Source organism: Kogia breviceps, chromosome 8 (assembly GCF_026419965.1).
Source record: "Kogia breviceps isolate mKogBre1 chromosome 8, mKogBre1 haplotype 1, whole genome shotgun sequence".
Classification (NCBI taxonomy): Eukaryota; Metazoa; Chordata; class Mammalia; order Artiodactyla; family Physeteridae; genus Kogia; species Kogia breviceps.
This window is the reverse complement of record NC_081317.1, coordinates 96,662,482-96,679,845: the sequence shown is the minus strand read 5'-3', so window position 1 is coordinate 96,679,845 and position 17,364 is coordinate 96,662,482. Positions and strand designations below refer to the sequence as shown.

General features: G+C 39.4%; 1 protein-coding gene across 1 annotated transcript in view; it reads left to right on the top strand.

Annotated features, from left to right (window-relative positions):
- Positions 1-680: 680 nt before the first annotated feature.
- The window catches only part of SPTLC1 (serine palmitoyltransferase long chain base subunit 1), a 67,230-nt gene continuing 50,546 nt past the window's right edge, over positions 681-17,364 (top strand). Inside the window, exons 1-3 of the mRNA XM_059071038.2 lie at positions 681-805; positions 3,462-3,569; positions 6,505-6,599. Of these exons, the coding sequence (XP_058927021.1) occupies positions 749-805; positions 3,462-3,569; positions 6,505-6,599 (260 nt within the window). The 5' untranslated portion in view covers positions 681-748. The remainder of the gene's footprint in view (positions 806-3,461; positions 3,570-6,504; positions 6,600-17,364) is intronic.

The window sequence follows — 17,364 nt, the reverse complement described above, 5'->3', positions numbered from 1 at the left end:
AGTGTTCATCAATAGGAAAATGTTACATAAAATGGAAAGAGAAATATACATAAGAAATTATTCCAATAAATAGGCTTCTGCGTTGATTAAAAACACAAGATTTATAGCCAAAAAAAGAATGGAAGAAAAGCAAATTGTAGAACAATATTGTCCCTATGCTCCCGGTTATATTTAAGAAATCCAACTGAAGTGTGTGTGCACACCACGTTGGGATATATAGGCTCTTGAAGGTTCCACACCAAACTCCTATATGGTTTAATATCTACAAAGCCTTAGGCTAGGCTTTATACACGGTAAGTGCTATATAAGAGTTGTCTATTTTTTTAAGATAATGCATTCCTGCATTACTTATGTAATTTAAAAGTAAAGAATATGTTTGCGATTGCATTAATAACTCCCTGCACCTAACTGCCTGCCAAGCGCGAGGGCCATTTATTAAAATCTCTCCATCCTAAGACCCCAGCACGGGGTCTGGCACATAATGGCCGCGTTGTGAACACCTGTTGCGAGGACCAGCTTGCCGCTTCCCACCCCTCCCCGCACCCAAGCGAGACTCCAAGTTGACCTTTCACCCCTAAACCTTCCTCAGCCAGCGCAGCCACCAGCCGCCCAGTACGCAGGCGCGAGAAGGCGGTGCCCAACTCACGGCAGCCCCGCCTTCCGGGCGTGTTGACGTCACTGGACGGCGCCGCGCAATATCAGACGTACCTGTGGCCCGCCTTCCGGAAGGAAACCCTGGCGGCTAACTATGGCGACGGTCGCGGAGCAGTGGGTGCTGGTGGAGATGGTACAGGCGCTCTACGAGGTGAGCTTGGCGACCCCAGGGGTCCACGACCACACCCAGCCCTGGGGAAGTGGGACGTTTTGTGTGGATTTTTGGTCTGAGGTCTGGGCGAGGCTGGCCTGATTATGCCCGGACCCCCGGCGTCCCTCGCTGGTTAAGGCTCATAGGCGCACACATTTCCCAGTGGCGGAATGTAGGGAGGCACGGGCGGGAGCCGGAGCTGGGGGTCTCGAATTACGCTGCTGCGAGCGCAGAGCCCTCTCCAGGTCCTTCCCGGATATAGGAGAGAGGCTAGTCAAAAACAAGAGTTGGGACTAATGGTAAAACGGAATGATGAAAGTAGATTGGAAAATCTCAGTCTGGAGAGGCCCTAGGGAAGACAGGTTCTCGGAACTATGGAGCAGGGAATAGGGGAAAGAATTGTAATAAGTTGTACTTTGTTTTTGTTGGGACGTGGGGTTAGAAAGGAAGCCAAATGATTTAGGTATGTGAAATAGTTTGTCATTCTTGCCTACGTCCCATTTTCTGTCTTGTAAAGATACAATTATTTTAGTAAAATTTTAAAGAAAGACCAGTTAGGAGCTTTTTTGAAAGGCCAGCTATTTCAGGTCGGTAAAATAATACGAAATTTAAATGTCAATCTTGGAGAATGTTCATTTATTTGACATTTAGTGAGTTTCCGTGCACTATGCAATGGAACTTTTTGCGTGTTCTCTGAGCTGTTCAGTACAGTAGCCCACTAACCACATGTGGCTGTTAAGCACTTGAAACGTGTCTAGTGCAACTGAGGGGCTGAATTTTTCATTTAATTTAATTTAGATGTGTATTTAAATAGTTGAGTGGTGCTAGTGACTACAGTATTGGACAGCAGAGATCTAGATGCTAGGAATAGTGCAATGAGGGAACAGGTAAAAGCCCCTGTGCTTACAGAGCTTACATTCACTTAAAGTGAATCTGTTTTCTTTTGATAATTTTCTTAAAACTTAATATAGCGCTTACTGGTAAGGGTGATGATGCAAGACTTTTTGAAAAAAAACAGTTAAGAGAGCAAAGAGAGCTTAAGTGATTTCCAACCTTAGGTAGATTATAGTGACTAAGAAGAACCACTAAAATTTAAGATTTCTTTTTTTCTTTTTTAGAAATGAATAATTTCTACTATATATTGTTGCTGCCTTTTTGAAGACTGGCCTTTGACTATGTAACTTCTCATACCCTGGTATTGACCATGAGTGAGACTTGGGAGAAGGTCTCCTTGATGTAACATTTCCTAGGGAAGAAAAGAAGCCACATTTGTGATTTTTATTAATTCAGTAGACATTTCAACTTTTCTTAGGATTTCTTTGTGGAGTGGAATGTTTAGTGACTTGGACTTAATGTTTGTCAACTATAATCCAATTATTGATAAAACCAAAAGGATTTTTTAGTAGAGTCCTCATTCTTAAATGAATTATAGTCAGGAGGGATCAGCAAATTTTAAAAATAGTCTTAGATTTCTGGTTTTGCTTCTAATTTCTGTGCACAGTGTATGCAGAATTTGAGGAGTCTTGCTGTGTACCCATATATATGTAACATGTATGTAATTTTAAAGTTATTTGTCCAATGACTTATTTATGAAATAGTCAGCAGTTTCCCTGGTCCCCCCTTCTGAACTTTTTTAACTATTGTGAGTCATCATTGCTTTCTTTTTGTCTAATGTTTAAGAATAATTTGTATTTACGTTTCTAAATACCTCTTTTTTTTAAAACATCTTTATTGGAGTATAATTGCTTTACAATGGTGTGTTAGTTTCTGCTTTATAACAAAGTGAGAATCAGCTGTACATGTACATATATCCCCATATCTCTTCCCTTTTGCATAAATACCTCTTTTAAATGACTTTCCAATGACAACCTATTGGAATGTAGCATCCCATAACTGACTTATGGAGGTTTAGTTGATACCTGGAATCTTTTATATGCACTTACTGTATCTAGTTGTGTAAGACATAAAAGTCAGCCTGCCTTTTATCCTGGAAATGTACAGTTGAAAAGAAGACCTGATGTGGATAATTTCATTAAGGTACCTTTATGGATGTTGACATGGAAAACACTACATACTTTTGGGGAACTGTGGTAGAAAAGAGACCTGCTATTTCTTTAAGCACTTATAAAGTCTTTTTTTCTCTGCCACGTTCCAAGGAGAATTTAAAGAGGCCTATTGGGGATACAGGAAATATAGTAAGTTGTGCAAAAGTCTTTTGAGAACTATGGAAACTGGTGTCCAAATAATTCTCAATTCATCCATGATATGTGGGGGTTGTAGAAGGCTTGTGAAGCTGCGAAATGTTTGTTACAGTCATTTCCCACCAGTAAAAATATAAATTACCTGGAGGATCTGATAGTTGATATTGTTTGACTATTGGAATTCTGTGTCAGATTTAATTTTAAAAATTAATTTTTCTTCCTAAAGATGTTTTTATTCCTAACACTGCAGTTTTAGAGATTTTTCATGTAGGAAAAATTGCCTTCTGTTAGAAATGGGAAAAGGAATGAGTAGAAATGAAATGAGCTTTTTAAGAAGTAATAAATAGGTTAAAGGTCATGGGAGCAGTATATGCAGGTGAATTCAATTTTAAGTGCAGGTTTTGGAAATGTTTATTTCACTTCTTGTTTTGCTTTTGTTTTTGACTCACTCCTAGGCTCCTGCTTATCATCTTATTTTGGAAGGAATTTTAATACTCTGGATAATCAGACTTCTTTTCTCTAAGACTTACAAGTTACAAGAACGATCTGATCTTACAGTCAAGGTAAGAAGTTAAATCTCTATTTTATTGTTCGGTGTATGATTATAGTTGCTACATCTTTCAAAACAGGACTTGTGGTGGCTCAACTATAAATGTTAAAATATTTTCTGGAATGTAAGGAAATCAGGGTAAGCAAAATATGGGGAAGCCAGGGATAAAGTGAATACACAAAGGAGTACCATGTTTCAGGCCTTTATACTTTGCTAGGAGTAAACAGCAGTCTGGGAATGTACTAGATGCTGGACGGGAAGCATGAATGCATGCTGGATTTCAAATGTCCATATACAAGAAAGATTACATGAGTTGCTCGGGAAGAGCACCACTACTTCTGAAGCCTGAATGGAAGTTTCCCCTGTGGTCTGTATAAAGGAAATTCAGAGTTAGAAGGAATCCTCCCCATCCCACTGCTGTCCACCTTCCCACCCCAAATCAAATTTTGATGTGTCCTGTATGGTCAGGGACCCAGCTCAAGCCCAAGCTAGGCAAACCATAGGAAGAAGAAGTGTCGAGAGGACTTGCAGTCTTGCCCACTTCGAGTCTGTTAGTATGAGGGACCAAGGGCTTTGTGGAATCCCCTACCTTCTCATGCAGGTAAGAACACTTAGTAACTGTGCCCCAGGAGTGAGAGGAAGAGCAGTTTTGACTGCAGTGTGGTTTCTGTAACTTGGATTGTTTCCTTATCCAGCCTCTGTAGCAATGTGCCAGAATACTACTTAGGGATACAGAGACGGTGAGAGATGTTTTCCCACAAAAATGCGTGAAATTTTGGTTCACAAGGCAGCATTGAGTGTGGCACAATGATGGAACACTGCTCTTTTCTGGAGCATTCACAGAAGGAAGTGCAAGTGGAATGGAATTACAGCAATGTGGCGATTGTTCCCCTGGTTTCACTGGCTGCCCTTGCTGTCCTGATCATTAATATTTGTCATGAGATGGTCAGGCAGTATCCCCCCTAGGGGATAGGGGATATGTGGCAAATGGTTCTTAGGGCAAATAAGTTTTGGAAACCTGGGTAAAGAAGACTAAAGAGGTGTCTCATTGCATGATTTCTTGTAACCTTTAATATGCCAGTGGATATTTGGGCTGCTGTTTGGAGAACTGTCCTAAACTTGACCATAGATCCCCACCCCTGCCTTTTTTTTTAATGAATGCCTTGTGGGATTAATGTGCCATAGAACACTCTTTTGATAGTATTGCAGTAAGATTGGGCTATCTGGGCAAGAAATCCTGTCTCTACTTTTTTCCCTTGGTATTTAGGAACTCCACATGAATGATTATGAGGCCATGGAATAGATTTCTAGCCCAACTTTTTAAGGGGTTGATCATTCCTAATATTCTTAGTTTAAGTTTAGACAAGTCAATCCACACAAATATGCATTTTAAAAGAAGGATACTGAAACATAATTTTAGGATAACCCTCTAAAAGCAGAACTTACCTAGAGCAAGATTCAGTAATCACTGACATCTCACCCTAAAAGCTGTGGAAGAAAAAAAAAACTATATGAGTGTTTCTAAAGCTTAACTTATGGCAGCAAAGAAGAAATGCCCTTCTCAGTTTTATAGGTCTGCAGAGTCTCTTTTTTATTATTAATTAATTAATTAATTTACTTTATTTTTGGCTGTGTTGGGTCTTTGTTGGTGCACAAGGGCTTGCTCTAGTTTCAGCGAGCGGGAGCTACTCTTCATTGAGGTGCGCAGGCTTCTCATTATTGTGGCTTCCGTTGTTGCGGAACACGGGCTCTAGGTGTGCGGGCTTCAGTAGTTGTGGCAGGCAGGCTCAGTAGCTGTGGCTCGTGCGCCGTAGAGTACAGCCTCAGTAGTTGTGGTGCACGGGCTTAGTTGCTCCGCAGCATGTGGAATCTTCCTGGACCAGGGCTTGAACCCATATCCCCTGCATTGGCAAGCGGATTCTTAACCACTGCACCACCAAGGAAGTCCCCTGCAGAGACTCTTGAATACCAGGCAATCCTGAGTTGATTCTCAAATCTGTGTCTGTGGTAGCAAGTGGATAGTGTGCATGATACATACTTCAGGCTTGTTCAGGCTGCTGTTCTGTGCAGTCATTGGCAGAAATAGGTGAGGAATTTATTGGCTGATTTATTCAGCCAGCACTTTTGAGTGCCTGAGCATCAGGTGAATATGCTCCTAGCCATGCCCTAGAATTGCCTATTAGGAGAAAAATGCACAGAAGCATTTAACAGGAGTGTGAAAATAGAAGTATTGAGAGTGGGCCTATGTAAGGCAAGAGTTGCTGTGGCTGTCATGTTCATCAGGTGCCTCATCTCATCCTGTACATCCAGACTACATTTTCAAAATTACATTGTTTTCTAGTTCAAGAAAGGATAAGAAACTCAAAATACTTGGAATGCATGAAATAACAGGTAAAAGGAATAAAGTGGTTTTTTATGAGAAATTTCCAAACAACTAAATCCTATTACAGTAATTACTATGAGAGTCTTTGGTATATTTCAGTTACTTCTGAATCCTTGTCAATGGCTTGTAGAAACAGTGCTTTGTAGTCTAGTTGATCCCTTCCTGAGACAGCCATGCTGTAAGAACTTAAGGCATGGCTGTCTGTCATATCTTGCAGTAGAGGCTGAGTTCCCTTACCTGCAGTCATGCCTCTCACCTTTGTGTTAAAGACTTTTTGTTTTATCATCAGTAGCAGTTATACTTCCTACTTCCCACAGTGAAAAATCCTGAACATAGGAATAAAATTTTTAAGAAATTTCCAGTCAGACACAGCTTCATGGAAAAAGAGCCTTTAGCACAAAACTCAATAGTGATTCTTTGTCATTTCCAGGCACAGCAGGTGGACGTCTGTGTCTAGCAGTGTGTTCATTATAAGGGTTCCATTACAACAAACAGCTTAGATACCGCTAGAGTTGCTGTCCAGTAAGTAGCACTGCACTGTATTTTAATTGCTTTTCTCCTGTAGGAAAAGGAAGAATTGATTGAAGAGTGGCAACCAGAACCTCTTGTTCCTCCTGTCTCAAAAGACCATCCTGCTCTCAACTACAACATCGTTTCAGGGTAAATTGGTTTTGCTAGTCAAGGGCTTATATTTGGTTTCCTGTAGGCAAACTCAACAAAGTATACAGTGGTTTATATAGTATTCCTTTTTTAACTGAAATAAGATTTTTAGAAATTTCTGGAGATCAGAAACTGCTTTTTAATAGTCTCCAATTTGGGTTTCAGAGTTTGTCCCTTTTAAAAAATGTACATATATATTTTTAAAAGTAATACACACATGTAATATTTCAAATGGGAAGACAGTTAAAATGAAAAACCTACTTTTTCCCACCTGGATTGTTTCTCTTTTTAGATCTGTTGAAGGTTACCTTCATAACTAGATATTAGCAGTATGCTTACACTACTGTTTCTTGATTGATTAATGATAGACAGTGCCTGCTGACTTTCACAATATGAATTATGAAACTTCATCTCACTTATGCTACCTACCTCCTGGCTTCCAATGTTTTATTTATTTTTATTTTTATTTCTTAAATTTAAGTATACAGAAAATGTCAGGTACATATGTATCTACCACCCAGAAGTAATAGGTATTAACATTTTGCTATCTTTACTTTAAATCTATTTTTTAAAAGAAATAAAGCGTTGTAAAGGAGAAACTAACACACTATTGTAAAACAGTTATTCTCCAATAAAGATGTTAAAAAAATAAAAATAAAATTCTCAAAAAAAAGAAATAAAGCATTAGAAATGCAGTTGACCCTTGAACAGTATGGGGGTTAGGCACTCTGACCCTCTGGGAAGTCAAAAACCTGCATATAAATTAGAGTCAGCCCTCCAGATACCCGGTTCCTCCAGATATGTGGTTCTACATCCATGGATTCAACCAACTGTGGATCATGTAGTACAGTAGTATCTACTGTTGAAAAAAATCTGTGTATAAGTGGACCTGCACAGTTCAAACCCATGTTGTTCAGGGGTCAAATGTATCACTAAAGAAATCCCTTCCCATCTATCACTTACTCTTGCCTCCCAGGCAAGATAACCACCAACTTGAAGTTGGTAGATGTTTTTCCTTTGCTTATATTTATACTTTTGCCACAGCATGCCTGTTGCCATGAAAGTGTTTAGTATTCTATTTAAAAATACGATGTAGGATATTCTCCTGAGTATGTCCTTCTACTTCTGGTCTGATGTGAGAGAGGCTTGTATTCTTCACTTTTGTGAATTTCTTTGGTCTCATGAAAGTTTTACTTGTCCTAAAATCAGACTTACCAATCATTAATGTTATGGTTATAAAATCCTTCCTACCACAAAGGTCTGATTTGCCTGTTTTCCATATGACAGTCAGTTGTCCCAACATTATTAGTTGAATAGTCCATTTTTTACCCGCTGATTGGAAATTTCCCTTCTTTCATGTGTCAAGTTCCCTTATAAAGGATCTGTTTCTGGCTTTATTTCTATTCTTTTGGTATATTTATCTCTCCCTGTGCCAGAACCTCGCTTATACCCCAACTTAATAATAGACCTTGACTAGAGTGAGTCCTTCACCTCCTTATTCTTCACAATTGTCTAGGCTATCCTTGACTCTTCACTATGAGTTTAGGTTTAGCTGATCAGATTTGACCAGAAAATGGGTTTGGGTTTGTGACTAGTAATGCATTGAATTTATGGATTAATTTGGAGAGAATTGGTATATTGCTAATACTGAATCTCTTCACCACGTACCTTGTGTGTCACTTGTATACTTAGGTCTTTTATGTCTCTGAGAGAAGTTACATAACATTCTTCATAAAGATTTTGCTTAACTTTTTTTTTCCTAGTTTTTATTTGGAAATAATAGTAGATTCCCATGCAGTTGTAAGAAATAATGCAGAGAGATTTCATATACCCTTCATCAGTTTCCCCCAATGGTAACATCTTGCTTAGCCATAGTACAGTATCACAATCAGGAAATTAACATTGCATATCTTTTAATAGCTTCGTCTCTGGGTTCCAGAGAGTTTTCACTTATGTCATGAGGCATCATTTTCTTATTGTTTCTGTGTTATTGTACTGATTGATTTTTTTACATTAATTAAGCTTGTACATAAATTTTTATGAGAAAAATTGCAAGCAACCATGCCACTCATCCTCATCCCAGATTCCAGCTCTGTAGACTTGCAGAAAGATGGGAGATTTACTCTCTGGAAAGGCTAATATATAATTGAAAGTCCTAAGAATGTGCGAGGAGGCGGGTGCCATTCTAAAAACAGAAAGCAAGTATATAATGAATAATGGGATGCTAATCCCGTTTCCTCCAACTCAGCTTTCAGAAAGTTGGAAACCAGATTTATATCCTCATATACACCTCACTGGAGGATTCCTCTCTGGTGAAACTCAAAGTCAAGAGAGTAAAAACAGAAAATTTTGAGTTTGGGGTGTCCACAGATGAATAAATAAGTCTATGTCTCATTATCATAGAGTGAAGCCCAGCATCAGTCAAGAAGCCAAGCCCATTTGCACAGTGCTTGCAATTAGCATTTCAGTGTCTTATTCTTAAAAATGGGTGGACAACCTTAAATTATGGTCCATTGATTTTCAACAGAATGCTGAGACAATTCAGTAGGGAAAGAATACTCTTTTTAACAGATTGTGATGGGGCAACGGGACATACACATGTAAAAGAATGATGATGGACCCTGACCTCACACCATGTGTAAAAATTAGCTCAAAATTTAAGAGCAAAAACTATAAGTTCTTAGTTTAGAAGAAGGAAAACAAAAGAGTAAATCTTCATAACCTTGGATTGGCCAGAGATTTTTAGATATGACACAAAAGCACAAGCAGCAAAAGAAGAAATAGACAAACTGAACTTCATTAAAATTAAAAACATTTGTGCTTCAAAGTCCACTACTAGAGAAATGATACAAAACCCTACAAAATGGAAGAAAATATTTTCAAGTCATGTATTTGTTAAGGGGCTAGTATTCAAAATATTAAATGTGTAAAAAGAACTCTTACAACTCAGTGATAAACCCTATTTAAGCATGACTATTTGGTTAATTTTTATTAATTGTTGGATTTTTTTTTTTTTTTTTTTTGCTAATATTTGGTATTTTTAGCATCAGTATTGAAAAATGAGTTTAGTCTTTTTCTTTTCCCTTACTGTGCTGGCCCAGCTTTGGTATCAGAGGTATATTAGTCTTATAGTTTTCCTGGCAACACTATTTGTTTTTTGTTCTGTTGAGCATAGATTTTTAATCATGAATTTAATATCTTCAGTGAGTTTTTAAAGCTGTTCATATTTCCTTTTTGAGTAAGTTTTGGTTACTGCCATTTAGTAATTGTTCATTTCTTCTTTTGTTTTCAAATGCATTGGCATGAAGTAGTTCATAGGATTATCCTGGGCAGTTATATGTAAAATATATACATATAACTTTGTATATAGATGTATATAACAACACATCTATGGGGTTTCTGTCTCCATTGCAGGCATTTGTGTCTCCTTCTTTCTCACTCAAATTTGCCAAAGGTTTATCCTCTGGTTTAGTTGAGTTTCTGTTTTATTTTCTTCATTTTGGGCCTTTCCTGCAAAGGCATTGACTCTCCCTTCAGCACCGCTCTCATCAGCACCCATGTAAGGCAGCATTCTCATTTGCTTTATTATTTCCTTCATCCCCAGTGCCTGCATCTGTTCTCCTCCCCAGTAAGGTAACCCACTGTAATACGTGTATTTTGCTTTCTTTTATTATTTTATGTTATTAAAATCATATATGTTATTATTTTTATTATGTATGTATGCTTGAAACCATGTAATCTTAATGTCTTATGAAAGTTTGTTTTTAATTTTGTGCTCTAGACTTCATTCTGGTTTTTTTCTTACAAGTTTTTTACTCAGCACTTATTTTTCAACAAATATTTGAGTGCCTACCATGTTTAAGGAATGTGCTGGTGAGCATGTGCGATAAATCAAAATCTTAGTTCTCTTGGGGCAGGCCGACCAAGAATGAAATAAATACAGTGTTAGCTGGTGTTGAGTGGTATGAAGAAATATCAAGCAGGGCAGAGGGGTGGAATTGCTAGATGGACTTCCTGTTCCTTTCTTCCAACTGCTACATATTATTCTGTTGTCTATGGCCACCATGTTTTACTTAGTGATGGGTAAATTTAGTGATTTTCCTTGTGATGGATACCTAAGCTACCCCCACTCCCCACTGCCACAAAAAAAACCCTGGTGATTAAACCTGTTTAATGTCCTCTTGTGGACCTGTCTGAATCTCTAGGAGTGTGGGACCAGGAATTGGGTACTACTATACGCCTGTCTCATTTCCCTATGGTACTTTCCTACATTGTGATTCTCCTGAGTTAGTATATGGGCGTTCAGTTTCCCACAGCTGTGTTTGGTAGCATTGTTTTGTTTTGCATTTCTGTGATTATTTGAGCCTTTAAGTATCATTTGGTCTACTTATTATTAGCTGCTGGGGTTTTTCCCTCCTGTGAATGCCTCTTCATATCTTTTAGTTCTTCTACTTGATTCCCAGTCTATCTTTCGATTATCAAGAGTCCCCAGTATTGTGTAGATTTTAATCCTTGGTCAGTTTTTGAGTAGTAATCTATTACAATGAGTCTAAGAAACTTTTTTTTTTTTTTCCAATTTTAAGATCTCTGAAACAGGTATGAATCTTACAGCTGCTGAGAGTCATTGTCAGCTAGGGGCAGGTGAGGGTATCATTTCTTGCACACTGATAAACTTGGTCATGGCTATGCTTACTGCCAGCACCTCAGTTGAGTTTTGTGCACTGCTGGTAAGTAAATCAGCTGATGGAAGGAGAAATGGCAAGATCCCTCCAGACAGTTGAACAGAGGCTGCTGGGACTAAGGCTTTGAACATTCCTTTGTCAAACTCATGCTGCCTTTGGGTAATAACAGTTTACTTTCTAGAAACGTGATTCATCTGCATAAAGATGAAACTAAGAGTTTAGTCCAGTAGGAAAGTTCCAGCATCAGACTTACAGAATGGGTGATACTGACTTGTCAGGTAATCTCAGAGATGATAGCGGAGCATCCTCCTAAGCAATGCCAGGATCCTCCTGTCAGCAGGGAGTATGAATACCCATGATATCCATTACGTAGCAGAGAGCAGACAGTCAGAACTGCTGACTAGAAGTTACGAATGTCTTGACTGATTGATCTTGCTTATATTTTTCTTTTCATAGGTACAAAATTAGAATGACAAAAATCTGTGTCAAGATACCACTTTCATTAAATATGAACTAAAATAGAAACAATAAGAAAACATCATTGCATTTTATTTTATTTTTTTCATTTTTGCCTGCGTTGCGTCTTCATTGCTGCGTGCATGCTTTTCTCTAGTTGCGGTGACTGGAGGCTACTCTTCGTAGCAGTGCGCGGGCTTCTCATTGCAGTGACTTCTCTTATTGTGGAGCATGGACTCTAGGCACACAGGCTTCGGTAGTTGTGCCACATGGGCTCAGTAGTTGTGGCTCATGGGCTCTAGAGTGCAGGCTCAGTAATTGTGGCACACGGGCTTAGCTGCTCTGCGGCATGTGGGATCTTCCTGGACCAGGGCTTGAACCCATGTCCCCTGCATTGGTAGGCAGATTCTTAACCGCTGCACCACCAGGGAAGTCCCTGTATCATTGCATTTTACTTGGCTTTGTCTTTCTTCCTTAGTGATAGATAAAATACAGTCAATGCCATCTTCGATTCATGAAATCCAGTAAATCTCTTTATCACCCATCTGTTAATTTTGTCTTTGGTATCTTCATTGAACCAGAATTCTAAATTTGGACTTGGTCATATTCATCCATTTTAGCCTCATGGTTTGTGTGTTTGGATACTTGTTTCAGAAATCATTACCTATTCCAAGTTCACAAAGACATTCTAAATTTTCTTCTGTTACCTTTTCCAAAATACTTTTTAGGTTTTTATTAATATGCCTGGAATTCATCTTTGAATATGGTTATTCAATTTTATTTTTCTCCATAGAGAAAGAAATATGTGTAACTTAGTAGTTAGTGGGGGCAGCTGCTATCATTTGCCATATATTTATATATAGGCATACCTCATTTTATTGCACTTCACTTCATTGCACTCCCATAGATACTGCATTTTTTACGAATTAAAGGTTTCTGGCAACCCTGTGTTGTCAGAAGATGGTTATCATTTGTTAGCAATGAAGTATCTTTTAAACATTAGAAAAAAGGGAGACCTTCAAGATGGTGGAGGAGTAAGACATGGAGATCACCTTCCTCCCCACAAATACATCAGAAATACATGTACATGTGTAACGTCCCCTACAGAACACCTACTGAATGCTGGCAGAAGACCCCAGACCTCCCAAAAGGCAAGAAACTCCGCACATACCTGGGTAGGGCAAAAGAAAAAAGAAAAAACAGAGACAAAAGAATAGGGACGGGACCTGCATCACTGGGAGGGAGCTGTGAAGGAGGAAAAGTTTCCACACACTAGGAAGACCCTTCACTGACGGAGACAGTGGGTGGCGGGGAGGAAACTTTGGAGCCATGGAGGAGAGCGCAGCAACAGGGGTGCAGGGGGCAAAGTGGGGAGATTCCCACACAGAGGATCGGTGCTGACCAGCACTCAGCAGCCTGAGAGGCTTGTCTTCTCACCCGCCGGATGTGTGGGGGCCGGGAGCTGAGGCTCTGGCTTAGGAGGTCAGATCTCAGGGAGAGAACTGGGGTTGGCTGCGTGAACACAGCCTGAAGGGGGCTAGTGTGCCACAGTTAGGAGGGAGTCCAGGAAAAAGTCTGGAACTGCCTAAGAGGCAAGAGACCATTGTTTCAGGGTGCGTGAGGAGAGAGGATTCAGAGCACCACCTCAACAAGCTCCAGAGATGGGCACGAGCTGCGGCTGTCAGTGCGGACATCAGAGATGGGCATGAGATGCTAAGGCTGCTGCTGCAGCTACCAAAGCCTATGTGCAAGCACAGGTCACTATCCACACCTCCCCTCCCAGGAGCCTGTGCAGCCCGCCACTGCCAGGGCCCTGTGATCCAGGGACAACTACCCCAGGAGAACACACAGCGCGCCTCAGGCTGTTGCAACATCACGCCAGCTCAGGCTCGCCCTGCATTCCGTACTCCTCCATCCCCCGGCCTGAGTGAGCCAGAGCCCCCTAATCAGTTGCTACTTTACCCCCTCCTGAGTGAAGAAGAGACACCCTCAGGTGACCTACACACAGAGGCAGGGCCAAATGCAAAGCTGAATCCCGGGAGCTGTGTGAATAAGAGAGAAGGAAATCTCTCCCAGCAGCCTCAGGAGCAGCAGATTAAATCTCCACAATCAACTTAATGGACCCTGCATCTCTGGAATACCGAATAATGAATCATCACAAAATTCAGGCGGTGGACTTTGTGTAATTTTTTCTGTATATCGTTGCTTTTACCATTTGTTGTAGGGTTCCATCTGTCCTTTTTTTCTTTTTTGTTTGTTTTCTTTTTATTATAGTTTTTAGCGCTTGTTATCATTGGTGGATTTCTTTTTTGGTTTGGTTGCTCTCTTTTTTTTCTTTATTACTTTTTAATTTTTAATATTTTTTTAAATTTTTTAATAACATTTTTTTTTCCTTCTTTTTTTTCTCCCTTTTCTTCTGAGCCGTGTAGCTGACAGGGTCTTGGTGCTCCGGCCGGGTGTCGGACCTGAGCCTCTGAGGTGGGAGAGCTGAGTTCAGGACATTGGTCCACCAAAGACCTCCCGGCTCCATATAATATCAAACAGCGATAGCTCTCCCAGAGATCTGCATCTCAGTGCTAAGACCCAGCTCCACTCAATGACTAGCAAGCTACAGTGCTGGACACCCTATGCCAAACAACTAGCAAGGCAGGACCACAGCCCCATCCATTAGCAGAGAGGCTGCCTAAAATCATAATAAGGTCACAGACACCCCAAAACATACCACCGGATGTGGTCCTGCCCACCAGAAACATGATCCAGCCTCATCCACCAGAACACAGGCACCAGTCCCCTCCACCAGGAAGCCTACACAACCCACAGAACCAGCCTTACCCACTGGGGGCAGACACCAAAACCAACAGGAACTATGAATCTGCAGCCTGTGAAAAAGAGACCCCGACCCCGAACACAGTAAGTTAAGCAAAATGAGAAGACAGAGAAACAGCAGATGAAGAAGCAAAGTAAAAACCCACCAGACCAAACAAATGAAGAGGAACTAGGCAGTCTACCTAAAAAAGAATTCAGAGTAATGATTGTAAAGATGATCCACAATCTTGGAAATAGAATGGAGAAAATGCAAGAAATGTTTACCAAGGACCTAGAAGAATTAAAGAGCAAACAATGATGAACAGCACAATAAATGACATTTAAAATTCTCTAGAAGGAATCAACAGCAGAATAACTTGAGGCAGAAGAACGGATAAGTGACCTGGAAGATAAAATAGTGGAAATAACTACCGCAGAGCAGAATAAAGAAAAAAGAATGAAAATAATTGAGGACAGGCTCAGAGACCTCTCGGACAACATTAAAGGCACGAACATTCAAATTATAGGGGTCCCAGAAGAAGAGAAAAAGAAAGGGACTGAGAAAATATTTGAAGGGATTATACTTGAAAACTTCCCTAATTTGGGAAAGGAAATCGTTAGTCAAGTCCAGGAAGTACAGAGTCCCATACAGGATAAATCCAAGGAGAAACACACCAAGACACATAATAATCAAACTATCAAAAATTAAATACAAAGAAAAAATATTAAAAGCAGCAAGGGAAAAACAACAAATAACATACAAGGGAATCCCCATAAGGTTAACAGCTGATCTTTCAGCAGAAACTCTGCAAGCCAGAAGGGAGTGGCAGGACACATTTAAAGTGATGAAAGGAAAAAATCCACAATGAAGATTACTCTACCCAGCAAGGATCTCATTCAGATTCAGCAGAGAAATTAAAACCTTTACAGACAAGCAAAAGTTAAGAGAATTCAGCACCACCAAACCAGCTTTACAACAAATGCTAAAGGAACTTCTCTAGGCAGGAAATACAAGAGAAGGAAAAGACCTACCATAACAAACCCAAAACAATTAAGAAAATGGGTATAGGAACATACATATCAATGACTACCTTAAATGTGAATGGATTAAATGCCCCAACCAAAAGTCATAGACTGGCTGAATGGATATACAAACAAGACCCGTATATATACTGTCTACAAGAGACCCACATCAGACCTAGGGACACATACAGACTGAAAGTGAGGGGATGGAAAAAGATATTCCGTGCAAATGGAAATCGAAAGAAAGCTGGAGTAGCAATTCTCATGTCACACAAAATAGACTTTAAAATAAAAACTATTACAAGAGACAAAGAAGGACACTACATAAAGATCAAGGGATCAATCCAAGAAGAAGATATAACAATTGTAAATATTTATGCACCCACCTCAGTACATAAGGTAAATGGTAACAGACATGAAAGGGGAAATCGACAGGAACACAATCATAGTAGGGGACTTTTAACACCCCACTTTCACCGATGGACATATCATACAAAATGAAAATAAGGAAACACAAGCTTTAAATGATACATTAAAGAAGATGGACTTAATTGATATTTATAGGACTTTCCATCCAAAAACAGCAGAATATACTTTCTTCTCAAGTGCTCATGGAACATTTCATAGGATAGATCATATCTTATGTCTAGCCTTGGTAAATTTAAGAAAACTGAAATCATATCAAGTATCTCTTCTGACCACAACGCTGTGAGACTAGATATCAATTACAGAGAGAAAATACAAACACATGGTGGCTAAACGATACACTACTAAATAACCAACAGATCACTGAATAAATCAAAGAGGAAATTAAAAAATACCTAGAAACAATGACAATGAAAACACGATGATGCAAAACCTATGGGATGATGCAGAACTATGGGATGCAGCAAAAGCAGTTCTAAGAGGGAAGTTTGTAGCAATATAGTAATATTTCTTGTTTCTTCCTACCTCAAGAAACAAGAAACATCTAAAATAAACAACCTAACCTTACACCTAAAGCAGTTAGAGAAAGAAGAACAAAAAAACCCGAGTTAACAGAAGGAAAGAAATAAAGATCAGATCAGAAGTAAATGAAAAAGAAATGAAGGACACAGTAGCAAAGATCAATAAAACTAAAAGCTGGTTCTTTGAGAAGATAAACAAAATTGATAAACCATTAGCCAGACTCATCAAGAAAAAAAGGGAGAAGACTCAAATCAATAGAATTAGAAATGAAAAAGGAGAAGTAACAGCTGACACTGCAGAAATGCAAAGGATCATGAGAGATAACTACAAGCAGCTATATACCAATAAAATGGACAAGCTGGAAGAAATGGACAAATTCTTAGAAAAGCACAACGTTCTGAGACTGAACCAGGAAGAAATAGGAAATATAAACAGACTGATCACAAGCACTGAAATTGAGACTGTGATTAAAAATCTTCCATCAAACAAAAGCCCAGGACCAGATGGCTTCACAGGCAAATTCTATCATTTAGAGAACAGCTAACAGCTATCCTCAAACTCTTCCAAAATATGGCAGAGGGAGGAGCACTCCCAAACTATTCTACAAGACCACCATCACCCTGATAACAAAACGAGACAAAGATGTCACAAAGAAAACTACAGGCCAATATCACTAATGAACATAGATGCAAAAATCCTGAACAGAATACTAGCAAACAGAATCCAACAGCATATTAAAAGGATCATACACCGTGATCAAGTGGGGTTTATCCCAGGATTGCAAAGATTCTTCAATATATGCAAATCAATCAATGTGATAAACCATTTTAACACATTGAAGGAGAAAAACC